The sequence below is a fragment of the Marmota monax genome, unplaced genomic scaffold, assembly GCF_021218885.2.
Source record: "Marmota monax isolate L192 unplaced genomic scaffold, Marmota_monax_Labrador192_F-V1.1 WCK01_AAM20220418_F8-fsc00224, whole genome shotgun sequence".
In the NCBI taxonomy this organism is placed as follows: Eukaryota; Metazoa; Chordata; class Mammalia; order Rodentia; family Sciuridae; genus Marmota; species Marmota monax.
The window spans coordinates 1,247,452-1,264,143 of NW_026693937.1; the positions used below are offsets into that span (position 1 = coordinate 1,247,452).

At 51.5% G+C, this 16,692-nt stretch overlaps 1 protein-coding gene across 2 annotated transcripts in view; it reads right to left on the reverse strand.

Moving 5' to 3' along the window:
- Positions 1-16,692, reverse strand: part of Adgra2 (adhesion G protein-coupled receptor A2) — a 38,485-nt gene that overhangs the window by 5,360 nt on the left and 16,433 nt on the right. Inside the window, exons 3-14 of one of the 2 annotated variants that reach the window (XM_046463814.2) lie at positions 9,358-9,429; positions 9,024-9,095; positions 8,786-8,857; positions 8,358-8,521; positions 7,718-7,931; positions 6,719-6,883; positions 5,232-5,430; positions 4,613-4,762; positions 4,325-4,486; positions 3,381-3,605; positions 2,974-3,190; positions 230-429 (exon numbers count right to left, since the gene is read on the reverse strand). In XM_046463814.2, the coding sequence (XP_046319770.1) occupies positions 230-429; positions 2,974-3,190; positions 3,381-3,605; positions 4,325-4,486; positions 4,613-4,762; positions 5,232-5,430; positions 6,719-6,883; positions 7,718-7,931; positions 8,358-8,521; positions 8,786-8,857; positions 9,024-9,095; positions 9,358-9,429 (1,912 nt within the window). The remainder of the gene's footprint in view (positions 1-229; positions 430-2,973; positions 3,191-3,380; positions 3,606-4,324; positions 4,487-4,612; positions 4,763-5,231; positions 5,431-6,718; positions 6,884-7,717; positions 7,932-8,357; positions 8,522-8,785; positions 8,858-9,023; positions 9,096-9,357; positions 9,430-16,692) is intronic. The other variant, XM_046463815.2, reaches the window with a different exon arrangement.

The following is a 16,692-nucleotide window of genomic DNA, read 5'->3' on the forward strand; positions in this document are numbered from 1 at the left end:
TCCATCTCTCTAGAAAAGGGCAAAGAGGTGACCCTCCCTGGCCCTGAAAGACAGGGATATGGGAGAGGCCAGAGACCCATTTTCCATGAGTCCTGACAGTTATGGGGCTCAACAAGGCTGCTATCCTTTCTGTATTTCACCGTGGTCCCAGGCAATCAGAGGACCCCATCACTACCTCCTGTACTTGCTTGCCCTTGCCTTCCCACCTTCAGGCCCCATTGATACCCACCATGAGGACGGCCACGTTGCCCAGGTGCTGGCAGTGTAGGGAGCTGACATTGGGCTGACTGGAGCGGAGCCGACAGCCCTCAGAGCTCCATCCCCCAGGCCCCTCCTGGCTCCACCAAGCTGCCATGGGGTCAGCCCCCTCAGCCCAGTGCCGCAGTGAAACAGCCACAGGTTCAGTCAGGTTTCCCACGCCACAGCCACCTACAGGGGAAAGGGAAGTCTACATGGATACACACAAGGCTGCCAGGGAGGCTGGATCAGTGGGGAGGAAGCTGCAGCTGCAGTAGCTGCCAGAGATGCATCAGACCCCTGCTGGGTGGGGCACTGCTGGCCTTCAGGGCAGAGCTGGATGCCAAGTATGGACCTCAGTCTAACTTGGGAGACTGGATAGGGGTGAGTGAGGAGAAGAAATAAACATATAAGTGCTTAGAGGAGGTCTACTCTAGGTGCCCAAGGAGAGGTGTTGTTGTCCTCCAAGAAGAGCCAACTTGGACTGGGGTGCTCAGGGGCAGGGAGAGAGAAGTTAATGTGGAGGGAATAAAGATCAGATGATGCCAGGCACGGTGGCACATGCCTGTAACCCCAGAGGCTTGGGAGACTGACAGGCAAGATCATGAGTTTAAAGCCAACCTCAACAACTTAGCAAGGCCCTAAGCAACTCAGCGAGATCCTGTCTAAATAAAATATGAAAAAGGGGGCCTGGGGTTGTGGTTCAGTGGTAGAGCACTTGCCTAGCATATGTGAGACACTGGGTTCAATCCTCAGCACCACATAAAAATAAATAAATAAAAGTATTGTGTTCATCTACAACTAAAAAAAAATCCTTAAAAAATACAAAAAAGAAAAAAGGTTGGGGGATGTGGTTAAGTGCCCTTGAGTTCAATCCCCAGTACCCCCCCCAAAAAAAAATCATGTAAAAGGAGGAGTCTTTTGTCTCCTGAGAGGGAGGGAAAGTTGGTACCATGTCAGGAAGGTGGGTTGGAGTGGACAAGGAGGAGGGTAGGAAGGAGGCAGGAGGGACATTAATGGAACAGATGCTTGTAAAAGCAGAAGAGGGTGGTTAGCTAAAGGGTGTGTGTGTGTGTGAAGGTATTCCCAACAAGAGAGAGGGGCCTTGAACAGAGGGTCAAGAAGGAATCTGCCTGAGACACAAAACCATAGACTCCTAAACCACCCACCTCTCTGCACACAGTTCAGTGAGCCCATGAGGCTGCTGACGACGACTCTGACCTTCCCAAAGGTGGTTCTTATCCTTTGAATCTTGTTGGAAACCTCACTTTTCAGAAAAGCCTTCCCTAGCCTCTAACTAAGTTCAGCTGTTCCTCATAACTAATGCTCCAGACACCTCACATGGCCGTTCACTTCCAATGACTTCTTCAATACCTGTCTTCTTTGCTGAAGTGTGTGTTTCTCCTAGACAAGGACACAACTGTCTGTACTCAGGTGTGTCCCAATCCCAGCACAGTCTGGCACATGTCAGGTCCTCAGTGAGCATTCCTGGCCAGAATGGAAACAGCCTATTCTAAGAATGGGAAGGGAACCCCAGAGAGGTGACAGCAACACCTTCCGGCTGTGAGAAGGTCCTGCAGCCAAGTCACGTAGGCCCCTGAATGGCACGTGGAGGAAGGCAGTTCTGATGATGGGAAACCACCAAGAATTTCAAGGGGCTATCTGATGTGCACAGGATGTTTTAAGAAGATGAATCTGGTGGCAGTGTGTGGGCGGGACTGAAGTTGGAGAGAGACTGGAAAACAAGCCCAGAGCCTGGAGGTTGGGAGGATCAGTGGAATGAATCACAGATAGAAAAAAGGCATGGCGGGCCTTGGTGATGCACGCCTGTGATCCCAGTGACTTGGGAGGCTGAGGCCATAGGATTCCGAGTTCAAGACCAGCCTTGGCAACTTAGTAAGACCCTGTCTCAAAATAAAAAGGGCTGGGGCTGTAGCTCAGTGTTAGAATGCCCTGGACTTAATCCCCAGTACTACGGGGGGGGGGGGGGGAGAATAGGAAAAAAAAAAAAAGGCAAGTGGGGTGGGGGGCAGCTGGCCTGCAGGAAGCTGCCTTGGTTGAGGATGGGCCAGCCCCTAAGCAAGGCAGAGTTTGGCACAGTGTGTCCCACCCGTCAGAGCTCTGCTCACGTTACTCCTCCTGCCCTGCTCTCCGTCTTCCCTTACTGAAATCCTGACCATTCCTCAAGGCCCATTGTACCAGTCCCACCTCTGACTATAATGCCAGAGCCATCTTGTCTTTTTAGGACAGTTCTCACCAATGATGTCTCTTCAGAAGCCTCCAGGAATCTCTGTTGTTACCCTGGCATGTTACACAGCCTCCTGTTGCTCAATGAGATGGTGGCCTCTACGAGGACAGGGGCCCCAGCCTAGATGTTTTATTCCCTGTTGTGCCAAGCTTCATACTGAGCTGCAGAAGGTGCTCATGCTTCCTGCCTGGGGCTGTGTGTTGCAGTGCAAGAGCTCGTGTGTTTTGGTGTGTTGGAGGGAATAGGTTGAGGGGTTATGTTTACAGCCCTCATGAAATGTGACAAACCTGGGATATAAATTCCAGTGTTCCCTGAGCCTTTTCTCCACCAACCCTTCTTTTATGGGACATCTCTGCCCTCTTCTTGGGAAATGGTGAGGAACCCACCATCCTCTGCTAACTCAACTCGGGCAGTAAGGGACTATAGGTAGAGGGGAGGGCAGAATGAGGGGCACCAGGCAGACATATGCTGGGAGTTCAGTCCCTTACTGGTTCCTGCAAAGATGACCGGGGTGGCCACACCACGCCTCTTGCCAGGCCCAGCAGCTCCTGGGCGGGAGGTGTTGCCATGGCTGCGGAAGAGGCGGCCGTTTCGGAAGACGAGGAGTTGCAGGGTGCAGTCTGGGGGTACTGGAGGAGCCAGGGCAGCCGGAAGGGATGAGAACAGGCTAGCGGGCAGCTGGATGGAGGCCAGGGCCACGCTGTTCTGGGGAGGACATAGGAGCTCCTTAGAGATATTCAGCATCCTCTGAGCTCTGAGGTCTTCCTACATCCTCCGGCCTCTACTCTCCTCCCCCCTTTCACCTCCCACTTTCCCAGCCCCTGCATCTGCTCACACCACCCACCTCCACCATCTGTGTACCACCAGTCCCCACACCTTGGCACTTTGTGCCCACCTTGATGTGGAAGGATGACAGAGAAATGTTGGGCCTCCCGGTGGTGCAGCGGAAGCGGAGCTGCTGATCAGCTGGGGGCTCAGGTTCGGGCAGGGCGTTCTGGCCAGGGCCTCCCAGCCGTCCACCTGACAGTCCTCCTTCCCTCCTCTGGAAGGCTGTGCAGGTCAGGCCCACATAGCTGTGTGGCTTGATGAGGTAGGCCTCCAATGCCACGTTCCTTGAGTTCTAGGGACAGGGAACTTGTCACTCCCTCCCATACACAGTGCTGGAGACTGCACATTCCCTCTGCAAATCTGCTCAGGCTGTGCCCACTACCCTTTATTCCTCACTGTCTTTTCAAAGCATGCCCAGTCTTACATGTACCATGGAATGTCCCACCCCAACCTGACCACAAGCCTCCTCCCTCCTCCTAAAGCACTGGTACTCCCGTGGTCATCTGGTAACATTTGCTACTTCTGTTGCCCTAACTCAGCTCTAGAGCAGAGTCCATGTCTAACTTCCTTTGTCTCTCCTGAAATGCCTAGTGTATATGCAGAAGAAACTCTACCATGGTTGTTAATTCCACCCAAATGGAAATGTCACCCTCTTCTCAGTGACTTCTGTCACTGGATCATAAGTGCTGTGTGCCCTGCTACCAAGCCTTCTTCCTGCTCCTTCTGCTCCTTCCTCCTTCCTCCTGTTTATGTCCACCAGACTAGCCCTCCAGCTCAGATCCCCACCAGGAAGTCTTGTGCAATTTCTACACCGCCACTGGCCCTTTGCACTGCCCCTGACAACTCAGAGCTTAGCCAATTTGGCTGTTCTTCTTAGCTGAAGCCTGGAAGGCACATCTCAGAGAAGGAAGTGCTTCTCTTCTATGAATCATGAGTGTTAGCCTCAGTTGACTCTGATGACCCTCTCAGTGCTCAGCCCCAAGGGAATCCCTTCCACGCTGACCCATTTACCACAGAGATGTGCTGGGCATGGGGGCTGAGGGCAGCGCCCCCGATGCGCTCCAGGGCACCCACGATGCCACTGCAGGCCTTGTCCTCGCGCTGGGCCAGCCACAGCAGGTGTTCGTCCACCAGCATCAGGTTACTGGCCATGTCCACCATCACCTCCACCAGCTGCAGAGGGGAGGGTGGTCACTGAGTGCAGGAGTAGGTTTTGGGACCAGTGGCTGGGGTGTGATAGAGACCTGAGTCAATAATAGGGTGATGTCCAGGGGCCTCAGTGGACTAGTTGAATCTCACCTCTTTGATCTGGTCGACATAACCCAAAAATTTCTGGATCATCTGAGCCACATAGACTACATCCATCATGTCCGAGAAGCTGGCAGCCTCAGCCGTGTACACTCGCAGCTGGTGGGCCAGGGTCAGCGCATTGGAGGCATTGATGGGCATCTGGGGTGTTAAGGAAAGAAAGAGGATCATCCTGTCTTGTTCTTACTGCCCTAGAATTGTCCCTAGAGGCCCCTTTCTTTGATGCTGGTACTCAGGACAGTGCCTTGGGAGAGGGTCCTAGAGCACCTGCAAGGTTTGTAAGATAGGAACCACATATAAGGCCATGATCATCACCTCCAGAGGCCTCCCCATGCCAGTGCCAAACATCGATGTGTTAGTGGATAAAAAGGGGGGAAGGGGTGGAGGGTGGTCTTGTTAGAAACTCAAAGACAGCACAAGGGACAAGGGGGCTGACCCACAACCCTCTCTGTGCACAACCCTCACTGAGCACACCCTGGACGCAGGAGATACAGCAGAGCAGCCTTGGAGCTGGACTTCCCTCCCCTGCAGGTCATGAGGCTTCAAACCGTCCCATCCCTAGAACCAGAGCTGAAGGGCTTCTCCCTGCCCCCTCCCCTCCCAGCCTCACCAGCACAAAGGTGTAGAGCACCCGGGTGATGTCATTGGTGTACAGACAATGAGAGTAGTCCCCTGGTTCCCAGCGGCCAGCTCGGTCACATCGGCGGGAGGCTCGGGTGCCTGGAACACCCCCACTCAGGGGCACCGAGGTAAAGGGATACTGTAGGCAGGACTGGTAGGCTGTGATGCCAGCAAGAGTTCGAGGCCACCTGGGGAGAGAGGTTAGAAGATACTGAAGACTCAGGCTCTTTGGGACTCCCCCCACCACTGCCCTTAGAACTGTGATGCCAGACCTCTGGGGCCTTTGGGAAGGACCTAGGAGAGGATGTTCAGTGGTCTTCAAGGTGTTCCCAAGTTCTACTTTCTAGAACTTTCACAAGGGATGAGGAATGCAACTCTGAGTTCAAGTTCAAGTTCTGCCTGTTATTAGCTATGGCCTTAGGCAAGCCACTTACCCTTTCTGAGCCTTAGTATTCTCAGCTATACAAGGGGAGAATAATACCTGCCCTGCTTTATAGAGAGGGCTGTTGGGATATTAAGATGTGATACAGTTTGTGGGAAACCTTTGCAAACTATTAATACGAGGAACAATTTTTTTTTTATGGTGCTAGAGATCAAATCCAGGGCCTTGCACATGTTAGATAAGTGCCCTACCACTGAGCTATATCCCCAGCCTCTAAGGGAGCAATTTTAAAAGCCATTGTGGGGGCTGGGTTTGTGACTCAGTGGTAGAACACTTGCCTAGTGCATGTGAGACATTGGGTTCAAATCTCAGCATCACATAAAGATAAATAAACAAAATAGGGGGGAAAGCCATTGTGTGGTTAGGCATGGTGGCACATACCTATAATCCAAGCAACTTGGGATGCCACATATCACAAGTTTGAGGTTGGCCTCACAATTTATCGAGAACACTTCTCAATATATAAATAAATAAATTAATTAAAAGAACTGGGAATGTGGTTGGTGATAAAGTGCCCCAGGGAAAGAAGGAAACGAGGGATAGGGGAGGGAGGAAAGCTCATTGTGTCTTTTTGTTTTCTGGGTTTTTTTGGCGGGGGTGTATCAGGGATTGAACTTAGGGGTACTTGACCACATCCCCAACCCTATTTTGTATTTTATTTAGAGACAGGGTCTCACTGAGTTACGTAGTGCCTCACTTTTGCTGAAGCTGTCTTTGAACTCATGATCCTTCTGCCTCAGTCTCTTGAGCCCCTGGGATTATAGGCATGAGCTACTGCACCTGGCTCCCGTTGTATTTTGTGCAAGACATTGCAACTGGTGATTGAATCTATAAAGATAATGTTTCTCAAGATCCAACAGCAGGACTTCAGCCTGAATGACAAGAAGGGAGTCTTTGGGACTCTCCAAAGAGAACAGTGGGGAGCCCTTGGCCACTCTCAGGTGTGAAAGCAGGGATGGGGACTGGGGCAGCATGTGGTGGAAATGTGGCTGGATCTCTCCTGGCAGTCCCCTGCAGAGTGGAGCAGCACGAACCTGAAGTCCCCACGGTTGTTGGCAACACGCTCAGCAGGGCAGTAGGAGGCAGAGGACTCCAGCACCACAATCTCCACCTTCTTGCTGGTGTTGCCCTGGACCGTGGACACAGAGCATTCCCACTCGCCTGAGGCCCACACACCGATGTGAGACAGGGTCAGCTCGCTGCAGGTGGGCAGAAGGCAGGAGCTGGCTCAGTGAGGCACTCTCAGGCCCAGCCCGCCACCTTCCCCCCATGACCCTGGCCAGTTCACCAGCTTTAGGTTCTTTATTCCTTAATAAAGTGAGAGATAGCAGTGCATGCTCTTCTGATTTCGATTGGCCTTACGGTACTGTTTTTCTGAGTTTCAGTTCCCCTATCTTTACTATGGAGATAATCATAACTCTTACAGATCTAACACAAAGATTACACCTGATAATACAAATGAGAGCCACCACAGACATTGTTAATCACTAAAGAAGTGTCAAATGGCTGGGGGTGTGGCTCACTAGTAGAGCATATGCATAGCACACACAAGGCCCTGGGTTCTAATACCAGCAACCCCCCCCTCCAAACAAAAGGGTCAAATGTCACTTTTTTTTCCTATTAGGCATTAAATTTCTTTTTTTTTGGGGGGGGGGCAGGGAGTACCAGGGATTGAACTTAGGGGCACTCGACCACTGAGCCACAGCCACAGCCCTATTTTGTATTTTATTTAGAGTCAGTGTCTCACTGAGTTGCTTAGCACCTCGTTTTTGCTGAGGCTGGTTTTGAACTCACGATCCTCCTGCCTCAGCCTCCCAAGCTGCTGGGATGACAGGCATGCACCACCACGCCTGGCTAGGCATTAAATTTCTAGCTTCTATGCAGACTATTTATGTCTGACCCTTAGCTCTCTATAAACACATGCACACACATGGGAATGTGACTGGGCATAGGTCCTTTGGGGGACAGATGGTGGGTACTATGCCTATTGTCACCCTGTGCCGAGGGCTGAGAAGGGGCAGCAAGGCCTGTACCTGGTGATGAAGGTGCAGTCATGAATGAGGCTTTCAGCCAGAAGGATGCCTGCCTGCTCATCACCCTCCACAGGGGCCCGGTTGTGGTACCAGTGAATGTGGGTGTCATTGCCCAAGTAGCTGGCAGAACACTGGAAGGGCAGCCGGTCACCCTGGAACACCACTTGGCGCAGGGATGGGATGAGGTGGTGTGTGTGCAGCTCCAGGGCCCCCTCTGTGGAGGAGATACCAGGTAGCTAGGCTGGAATGCACACATGTGAATCTGCATGTGCATGTGAGAATCCACTAGGGCAGTGCTGGGCTAGGAAGAAAAGGGGTCAAGAGAAAGTCTAGAGCAAGTGAGAAGAGAGGCAGGTTTTGGGCAAAGAAAAGGGCTCCCAGTAGGCATGTTATCCAAGAGGTTGGGACCAGACAAAAACAGGAATAAGCAAACAGCCCTAAAGGACATTTAGAAAAGCAAATGGAGGGTAACTCCCTGGGGGGCTGAGGGAGAGAGAAAGACCCAGACATCATCACACAGACATACAAAGAGCCAAGAAAGCCTCAAGCCATCAGGGCCATATGTGAGGGACAGGGCTTATGTCTGGGATGTGAGGACAGACAGGGTCCCTGTAGCTATGCAGATTGAGGGCTTGCTCACCGCAGAGGAGCTGAGCCTCTTGGAGGCTGCCCAGGGTCTGGGCATGCAAGGCGCTGGGATAGGCACAGAGTGTGTGGTCGGACAGCTGCAGGGAGTGATTGCGGGCCCAGGGCAGCAGCCAGCGGAGGTGGCAGTCACAGGTCAGGAACTCTGTGCCAAAGTCTCTGCAGAGTGGATAGAGGAGTCACGGAGTTGAGTAGAAGGAATGTGGACTCATGGCGTGGGGACGGGACCAAGGCCGGAGAGGGCAAACTTGGGTATGTGTGTGCCATCACCATTACCAAAGGCATGCTGATTCTGGTAGGGTTCCAGGCACTGCTGTCTGCCTACTCATCAGGCTGTCCACAGTGGTCACGATGTTTATGTGACTCCCTCCTGAGCAGAGGAAGGGAGCAGGGGTCTGGTCCTGGGCTAGGAAAGGTACTCACACAATCTTAAGGGCTGGTAGCTCATCAAAGACCCCAGGTTGCAGACTGGAGAATATGTTTCCAGATATGTTTCTGCAGGGGGCAGGGAACAGTGAGACGGGATCTTAGGGTCTCCCTGGGCCAGAGGAGGGGAGGGATGAGAGAAGAGAATGTAGGGACCTGTAAGGGTCTAGCATTGCCTTCTTCCTCCCCAACCTTCCATCCAGCTCCCATCTCATACCCTTCACCCCTTACTCACAGTCGGAGAAGCTTGGGAAGGCCTTGGAAGGTCTCAGAGGTGAGACAGCCAATCCGGTTGTTGGAAAGATCTCTAGGGAGACACATACTAAGAAGTCAGTTATGTGGCAGCACATGGGATGGCTTGCGCATGTGAGCAGCTGGGGGGACTAGCGTGGGGAGTGGGCTGGGGCCCAGTGCCACAGCTGGCTTGAAATACCAACTGAATGGGGGCTTGGGGTGTAGAGAAGGGGGAGTTTGGAGTGGGTAGGAGGGGTGGTTGCTCATTGGATCTGGGGAAAGGGGAGCGGTGGGAGGTGTGTGTGGGGGGGGTGGGGGGAAAACATGCCACTTACAAACGCTTCAGCTCCCCCAGGCCCAGGAAGGCTCCAGGCTGCACAGTGCTGATGACATTGTTCCTTAGGTCCCTGTGGGAGACAGTGGGAAAGCCCTCACACCTCAGCCCCTCTGGGACACCACCTTATACTGGCTTTCTTTTGGGACTTGATTTCCTTCTAAATCTCTTCTCCTCATCACTGATTGGGAAGTTGGATTAATGATCCAGACAGGTCTCCTCAACCTTCTTGGTTGCCATCATGAAGTACTGGTCAGAAAAACATTGCCAGCTACTCAGGAGACTGAGGCAGGAGGTCTGCAAGTTTGAGGCCAGCCTCAGCAATGTAGTGAGATCTTGTCTCTAAATAAGGAATGAAAAGGGCCGGGAGTGTTGCTCAGCAGTAGAGCATTTGCCTAGCAAGCAGGTGGCCCTGGGTTCAACCCCCATTATAGGCAGTGGGGTTGGGGGACAAAGTTAGAACCAATGCAGGAGCCAAGAGACAGGGTGGGAAGGGACTCAGAAGGGCCACAGAGGAGGAACTGGGTAGAAGCAAAGGGTAAAGAGAACACTGCCTTGGGAGTCAGGAGGCCTCAGCTTCTTACACGCTCCATTTCTGAGCTGCCCTGAGGACCTTGCTGCTTTGGGAAGTCTTTGAACATAGGTGTTAAGAGTCTTTTGAAAATTGCTACACAAATGTACAATCTTCTTGAGCCTGGCCATCACGAGGTATTTTATAATTATTGTATCCTTGCAGATAGATTGCTCCAAGGGACAGGGGAGGGTAGCTGGTGGATAAGCAAATGTTTTCTGCCCTGGTGGGCCTCTGGGCTCTTGGGGGGACCAGTGAGGACTAAGTTGAATGCTGACTCACAGGCTTTCTTCCTGACCCAGTTCTCCACGCTGGGCACGGCCAGGAAGAGAGATGCCTAAAGGGCCAGTGGTCATCACCAACCAACACAAGGGCCAACCAGGTCTTTCCTGCCCAACTCAAACCAGGTTGAGGCCCACAGAGCACTTTCAGAGCCTTCCTGATCACTCACTGCCCATGTTCCAACATCCTCTCTGCCCTCACCCCAGTGCCCAGAAGATTAGGAGGCAGAGAGTGAGTGGGTGACTCCTGGAGCAACCACAATGTCATAAGGGCACAGAAACACACAGATTACAAGAGAGAGCTCAGGTCAACCTGCCATCTAAGGCCCTGCAGCCCTCCAGCCCAGACACAGGCGGAGGGTGGAGGTGGTCTTGGTTCTGCCTGCCAAAGCCTCAGAACCTGTCTGGATTATGGACAGGAGGGAGTTAACTGAGCCAGTTCCCTGCTGGGCAAGAGGAAATGGGTGTCCAGGGAAGGGAGGTGCTGTCCCATTAGGGGGCTTGTTTGTGCACAGTTCCAGTGGTGGGGGGAGAGGAACATGGCCAGGGCACCTCATATCACAGTTCCCTCTCACATGAAGGACTCAGCCTCCTCCATAATCCTGAGTCCCCTTAAGAAAAAAGAGAAAGCCACAGGAAGGGACCAGCTTCCTAGAGGAAGCTGGAGCTCCGGGAAGGTGCCCACAGTGCTGGGCACCCATGAGGAATGTGCAAGGGACAAGCCCTATCAGACACTGCATGCGGAGCAGGGGTGGAGTGGAAGTGACACAGGCAGTGTAAGCACCCCGCTGGCCTGGCGCAGTGTTACCCTTACTGCCTGTCCACCCCCCACTGTTTTACTGCCCAGGCCCCCACCCTCACAACCCACCCCTCCGGTGTTGTTCCAGCACGTGCCCCTTGGCCCCTGTTGGGGTCTGGCGATTCTCAGGGCTCTGCCTCCCACCCCCATGCGGGGACGGCCGAGGGAAACACATTCCTCATTGTGTCACTTCCCTTCATGGGCTGCCAAGGGGCTGAGGCCGCAGCCCCCCCTCCCGCCCCTTCCCTCTCTGCTCACTTGTGTTTATTCTCATTTCCTCCCCAGGCCCCCCTGTGAACCCCCACCCGCCTGCCCCACTGATGCTCTGCAGATGGGAGCAAGGGGGCCCCTCAGGCCCCAGCCCCTCTTCCTGCCCTCGATTTCCTGCAGCCTGAGCGAGCCATGTGGGGCCTCTCTGAGAGGGGAGCTTCCACCAAGCGTTGGCATTCTTTCCCTCTTGCCCAACGTCTGCCTGGAAAGTGCCTTCAGGGGTGACCAAGGCAGTCCCCCGGAGTGCTCCTCTCCTGGTCTTGAGGGGACAAGCTAGGGGTTGCTCTCTGGGCTAAGTTCTGACATCCCCATGGGCCCTATGGCAACCTATACCTCCTGGTTCCTCAGCGTTAGGGAAGCAACTCTGAGGCTGTATGTACCCTGAGGGACAGAAGGAAACGTGACCACAGAATCTGGATGTTTTGGGGGGGTCTGCAAGGCCCTGACTGACTAGTTATTCTGAACATTTCTTGTTTAGTGTATCCTTTGGAAAATCTGATGAAGGCCCTGGAGTCCTATCCCAAAAAATGCAGCCTGCCTAACACTGTGGAACCCATGTTAAGGACCCTTGCTCTGGATTGTCTAAGCTGATCCCTTCGTTTCTTAGGTGAGGTCACAAGGATAAAGTAGCCAGTCCAAGGACGCACAGATGTTTCTATGATGTGGAATCTCTTATGCTTTGGCTGCTTCCTCAGAGCCCTGTTCTTGGAAAGATGCAGCATGGGTTAAGTTTACCCTCCCCTCTACCTGGTCTATGTTCCCCCTCCCTGGACACCAGGCACACTCCATCCATGTATCTGTGTCACTGTGGAGGAGAATGCCCTAAGGTAGACGCGAAGGGAGAGTTCCTGGGAACAATAACACCCTCTGCCCTTCTTAGGAAAATAGCAGCTTGGGAACTGGAACATGTAAGCGTCAGTGTATGAGCGCAAGCAATAAAATGGAAGATAAATTGGGCATAAAAAAATAAAAAACATTTATACCTTAAAGGATACCTTCAAAAAAGTAGAAGCCAACCACAGAATGAGAGAAAATGTTTGCAAATTAGATATCTGATCAGGAACTTCTATCCAAAAGGGATTGTGACTTTGATCTCCTGAAAATCTCAAAGGGCACTATCACTCCTGAAAGGGATTATAGAGTTACATGTATAATACTTCTTGGGATTTCAAAAGATTACAACTCAATAATAAAGACAAATGACCCGGGGTTGGGGCTGGGGCTCAGTGGTAGAGCATTTGCTAGCATGTGTGAGGCACTGGGTTTGATCCTCAGCACCACATAAATAAATAAAATAAAGATATTATGTCCATCTACAACTAAAACAATAGATATTTTAAAAAAGACAAATGACCCAGCTGAAAAAAAAAGGGGGGCAAATGATTAAAAAACATTTCTTCAAAGAACTCATGTGGTAATGTGAGCCTGTGGTTCCAGATACTTGCGAGGTTGAGGCAGGAGGATTGCTGGAGCCCAGGAGTTCAAGGCCAGCCTGGGCAGCATAAGACATAGAGACGGCCATAAACACATGAGAAGAGGCTCAACATCACTTAGTTGTAAGAGAACTGCAGATCAAAATCACAATAAGATGCCACTTCATCCACTAAAATGACTATGATAAAATAAGACAGTTGTGATGTGGTGATGCACACCTATAATCCCAGCTACTCAGGGAGGCCAAGGATCACAAGTTTAAGGCCAGCCTCGGCAATTTAGTGAGACCCTGTCTGAATTTTTTAAAAAATTAAAAAATAATAAGTAAAAAGAGCTGGGGATGTAGCTCAGTTGAACCCCATACTGGCATTCTTGAGTCCTGGGTTCAATCCCATCCCAGTATTGCAAAAAAAAGGGAGGGGGGAGGACAAATAGCAAGTATCGATGAGGCTGTGGAGTGCGGAGATGGAAAAGTCACTTTAGAAAATGGTTTGGCAATTGTAGTAACCATATGACCCAGCACTTCTGTTTCTTAGGTATACATCCAAGAGAAGAGAACAAATATCCACACAAGAACCAGTAGATGAGCTGGGGGTATAGTTCAGTGGCAGATCACTTGGCCTCACATGCTATAGGCCCTGGGTTCAACCCCCAGCATTATCAAAACAAAATAAAATAAATAAACAAAAAACCTAGTAGACGAAAGTTCCTAGCAGCATTATTCATAATAGCCCCAAAGAAGAAAGCACTCAAATGTCAATCAACTGATGTCAGCCAACTGATAAATGGGTCAACAGCCAGTGGACTATTCAAATGGCATATTATTAGGCCATAAAGAGGGATGAAGTGCTGATACCTGCTAAAACACGGATGAATCTGGAAAATATTATGCTGAGTGCAAGAGTCCAATTTTAAAAATGTAACGTGTTATATGATTCCATTTATATGAAATGTCTGTAATAAGCAAATCTATAGAGACAGAGAGTAGATTAGTGGTTACTTAGTGCTGGGGAATAGCCAGTGGAGGAATGGGGAGTGAGGGCTAATGATTCAAGAGTTCTTTTGTGGATGATGAAAATGTTCTAAAATTAGATTATGGGGATGATTACACAATTCTGTAAAATATACTAAAAAACATTGGATTGTGTACTTTAAATGGGTGAAGTTATGGTATATAAATTATACCCCATTAGAGCTGTTAAGAGTGTGTGAGTTAATGGTGTGTGTGTGTGTGTGTGTGTGTGTGTGTGTACCCATGTTCACTCAGGATGGGGCAGCACCAAATTGGCTCCCTCTGGCCCCCACAGACCTCCCTGCTTGTGGGTTTGAAAACCAAATTATAGGTTTGGAGGCCACAGAGCAGCTTGCCATGGGCCCTAGGAGATTTCCAGGGTTCTTTAGAAAGTGTGGGCTGCTGTGAAGAGAGCCAGAACACCCCTGCAGGTATAGAGGTTGTCTGGGGAGAGGAGAAAGGGAGACTCTGGGGCCCAAGGAAAAAGGATGGTCCCAGCCTCACTCCCATCCCCCAATCTGCGCGCGCGGAGGGGGGGGGGCAGGGGCTCTTGTCTCTGATGTCAACCAACAGGTATGTATTCAGCACGTACACTGTGCCAGACATTGGGGCTCCCCCAGCAAACAATAGGGCTGTCCTAGAACCTGTCGACCTTCCTCCATGAACATCAGTTGTGCCCCAGCTTCTGTGTGGCATTCCTCCCCAGTTTGGCGGGGATGGGAACTAGAGGGAGGGACAGAGCCCCAGGCCTCACCCTTGGCTCCGCCTACAGATTAATGGAAACCACCTGGCGTGTGAGTGTGCCCGCCCTCCACCCCACGCCCCCACTTGCCTTCATTCCCATGAGCATCTGCTTCTAATGAGCGCCCCAGCACCCGCTGCATACCAGCCCCTGGGGCTCATTAATCTCATTAGGCAATGACAAATCATCCCCGGGTCTGACCAGCCTCCCTCACCAGGCCCTTTCCTCCAGCCTCTGCATCAGCCTCTGGGGGCCCGTGTCCACACAGATCCACATACTCTAGAGCACTGCTACCTAGCTACCTTGGACTCTTCTGGAAGCTTTCTGAAATGTGGCCTCCTTGACTCGTAGTCTAGGGGCATCTCACTGTGACCAGAACACCCTCAGACCCCTTGAAAAGTCTTCTGGTGGCTTGCTCCCCATTGTATGTGCTTGGTGGAGGATCCCGACTGAGGAGGGACAAGAGGAATGAGTCACGGCCTACTTTAAGTACTCACATTTCTGGCTGGGGGGTATTTGTGTAGTGGTGTGCTAGCCTAGCCTTTGTGAAGCTCTGGGTTGGATTCCCCAGCACTCCCAGGGGTGGGGGGAGCACTGACACACCTAACTGCTTGTACAAGTGCACAAGGCTGGAAAAGTCTGGACAGCTCTGCAAAGGACAGGTGGCCAGGCAACACCTTGCAATTTAGAATTCTTCAGAGAGGCAGAGAACTGCCATTTACTGAACACTCAGGCTGTCTGGGGCACTGTCAGGGAGTCATTCATAGTCCCATTTTCCAGGCCAGTAACCTGAGGCTTGGAAAGGCACCCAGAGAGTAAACAATAGAAGCAGGATTCACTCCCAAGCCTCCCTACCCCAGAAATCTTCTGGGCAACACACAGGCTTAAACAGACTATGAGGTAATGGGATATAGATAGAAGGGCTCAGGGAAGGGACTCATGCATTTCTGGGCCCTTCGGCGCCCTCCCTAACAGCCTCTGATAGGCTCCATTTCAGGTTTTTCTGTTCCATCTTTCCCAGCTAATAGAGGTGGGTCCACTCATCTGCACCCCTAGCCTCTCTGGAATGGGATCCTCTTATAAGATCCTCCCAGACAGTCCCATTCTACATCCACTGTCTCCCTCCTCCTGCCTTCCTGCCTGCGCTCACACAATTGTCACCATCACCTGCCTACCTTCTTCCCCAGCTTCAGTCAGGCACCTGCATTGCAAAATAGACATCGTGTAGATCTACTCCCCACTCTTGGCCATCAAGGTGCTGCCTCACACACACATGCACACCTGACCCATTCTCTCAGGCCTAACAGTATCGTAATCCCAGCCTCTCAGGAGGCCGAGCCAGGAGGTTTCAAGTTCAAGGTCCTCATAGGCAACTTCGGGAGACTCTGTCTCAAAATAAAAAATAAAAAAGGGCTAGGGATAAATAAAAGGGGGGGGGGCTAGGATGTAACTCAGTGGTGGAATGCCCCCCAGGTTTAATCCCCAGTTTAAAAAAAGAAAAAAAAAAAAAGCTTGAGGTACTCTGTGCCATGTGGACACCTCATGGAGCAGTTTGAATCTATTATTTTAATTATTAGATTAGATCCCAGCTCTCCCATGAGACATGCTGCTTGTGGACTGTGGTATGTTAAGCTGCTATGGTCTCCCCTGCCCAAGCCTAGACATCTGAGCCTGACAGGACAGAGAGATCAGTGTTTCCTGAGCACCAACTACACACCAGGCTGTGGCATCTTATTTGTGATGAATAGGCCACAGTCTGGGGGTCATCTGGTCCACTGGCTCCCAACCCCGGATGAGCATGAGAATCGCCTGCAAACTGTAAAAAAAATTCCTAGGCCCCATTTGTCTCAGCATCTCCAGGAGCTGGGCACAGAGTCTGTGTTATTCAGGGCCTCATTCCCCACTCTGGGATGGTGGTTGTGATGGGTCAGTTTGTGTGACAACTTGGCCAGGCTACAGTACTCACTGGTTTAGTAAAGCACGAATCCAGCTAGGCACACAACTGTAGTCCCAGCTACTCGGGAGGCTGAGGCAGGAGGACAACTTGAGCTCAGGAGTTTGAGGCCAGCCTGGGCAACATGGCAAGATGCCATCTCATCAAAACAAAAGCCAGGCATGCCTAGAATCCCAACGACTCAGGAAGCTGAAGCAGGAGGATCACAATTTCAAGGCCAGTCTCAGCAATTTAACTGTCTCAAAATAAAAAATTTTAAAAAGGCCAGGCAAG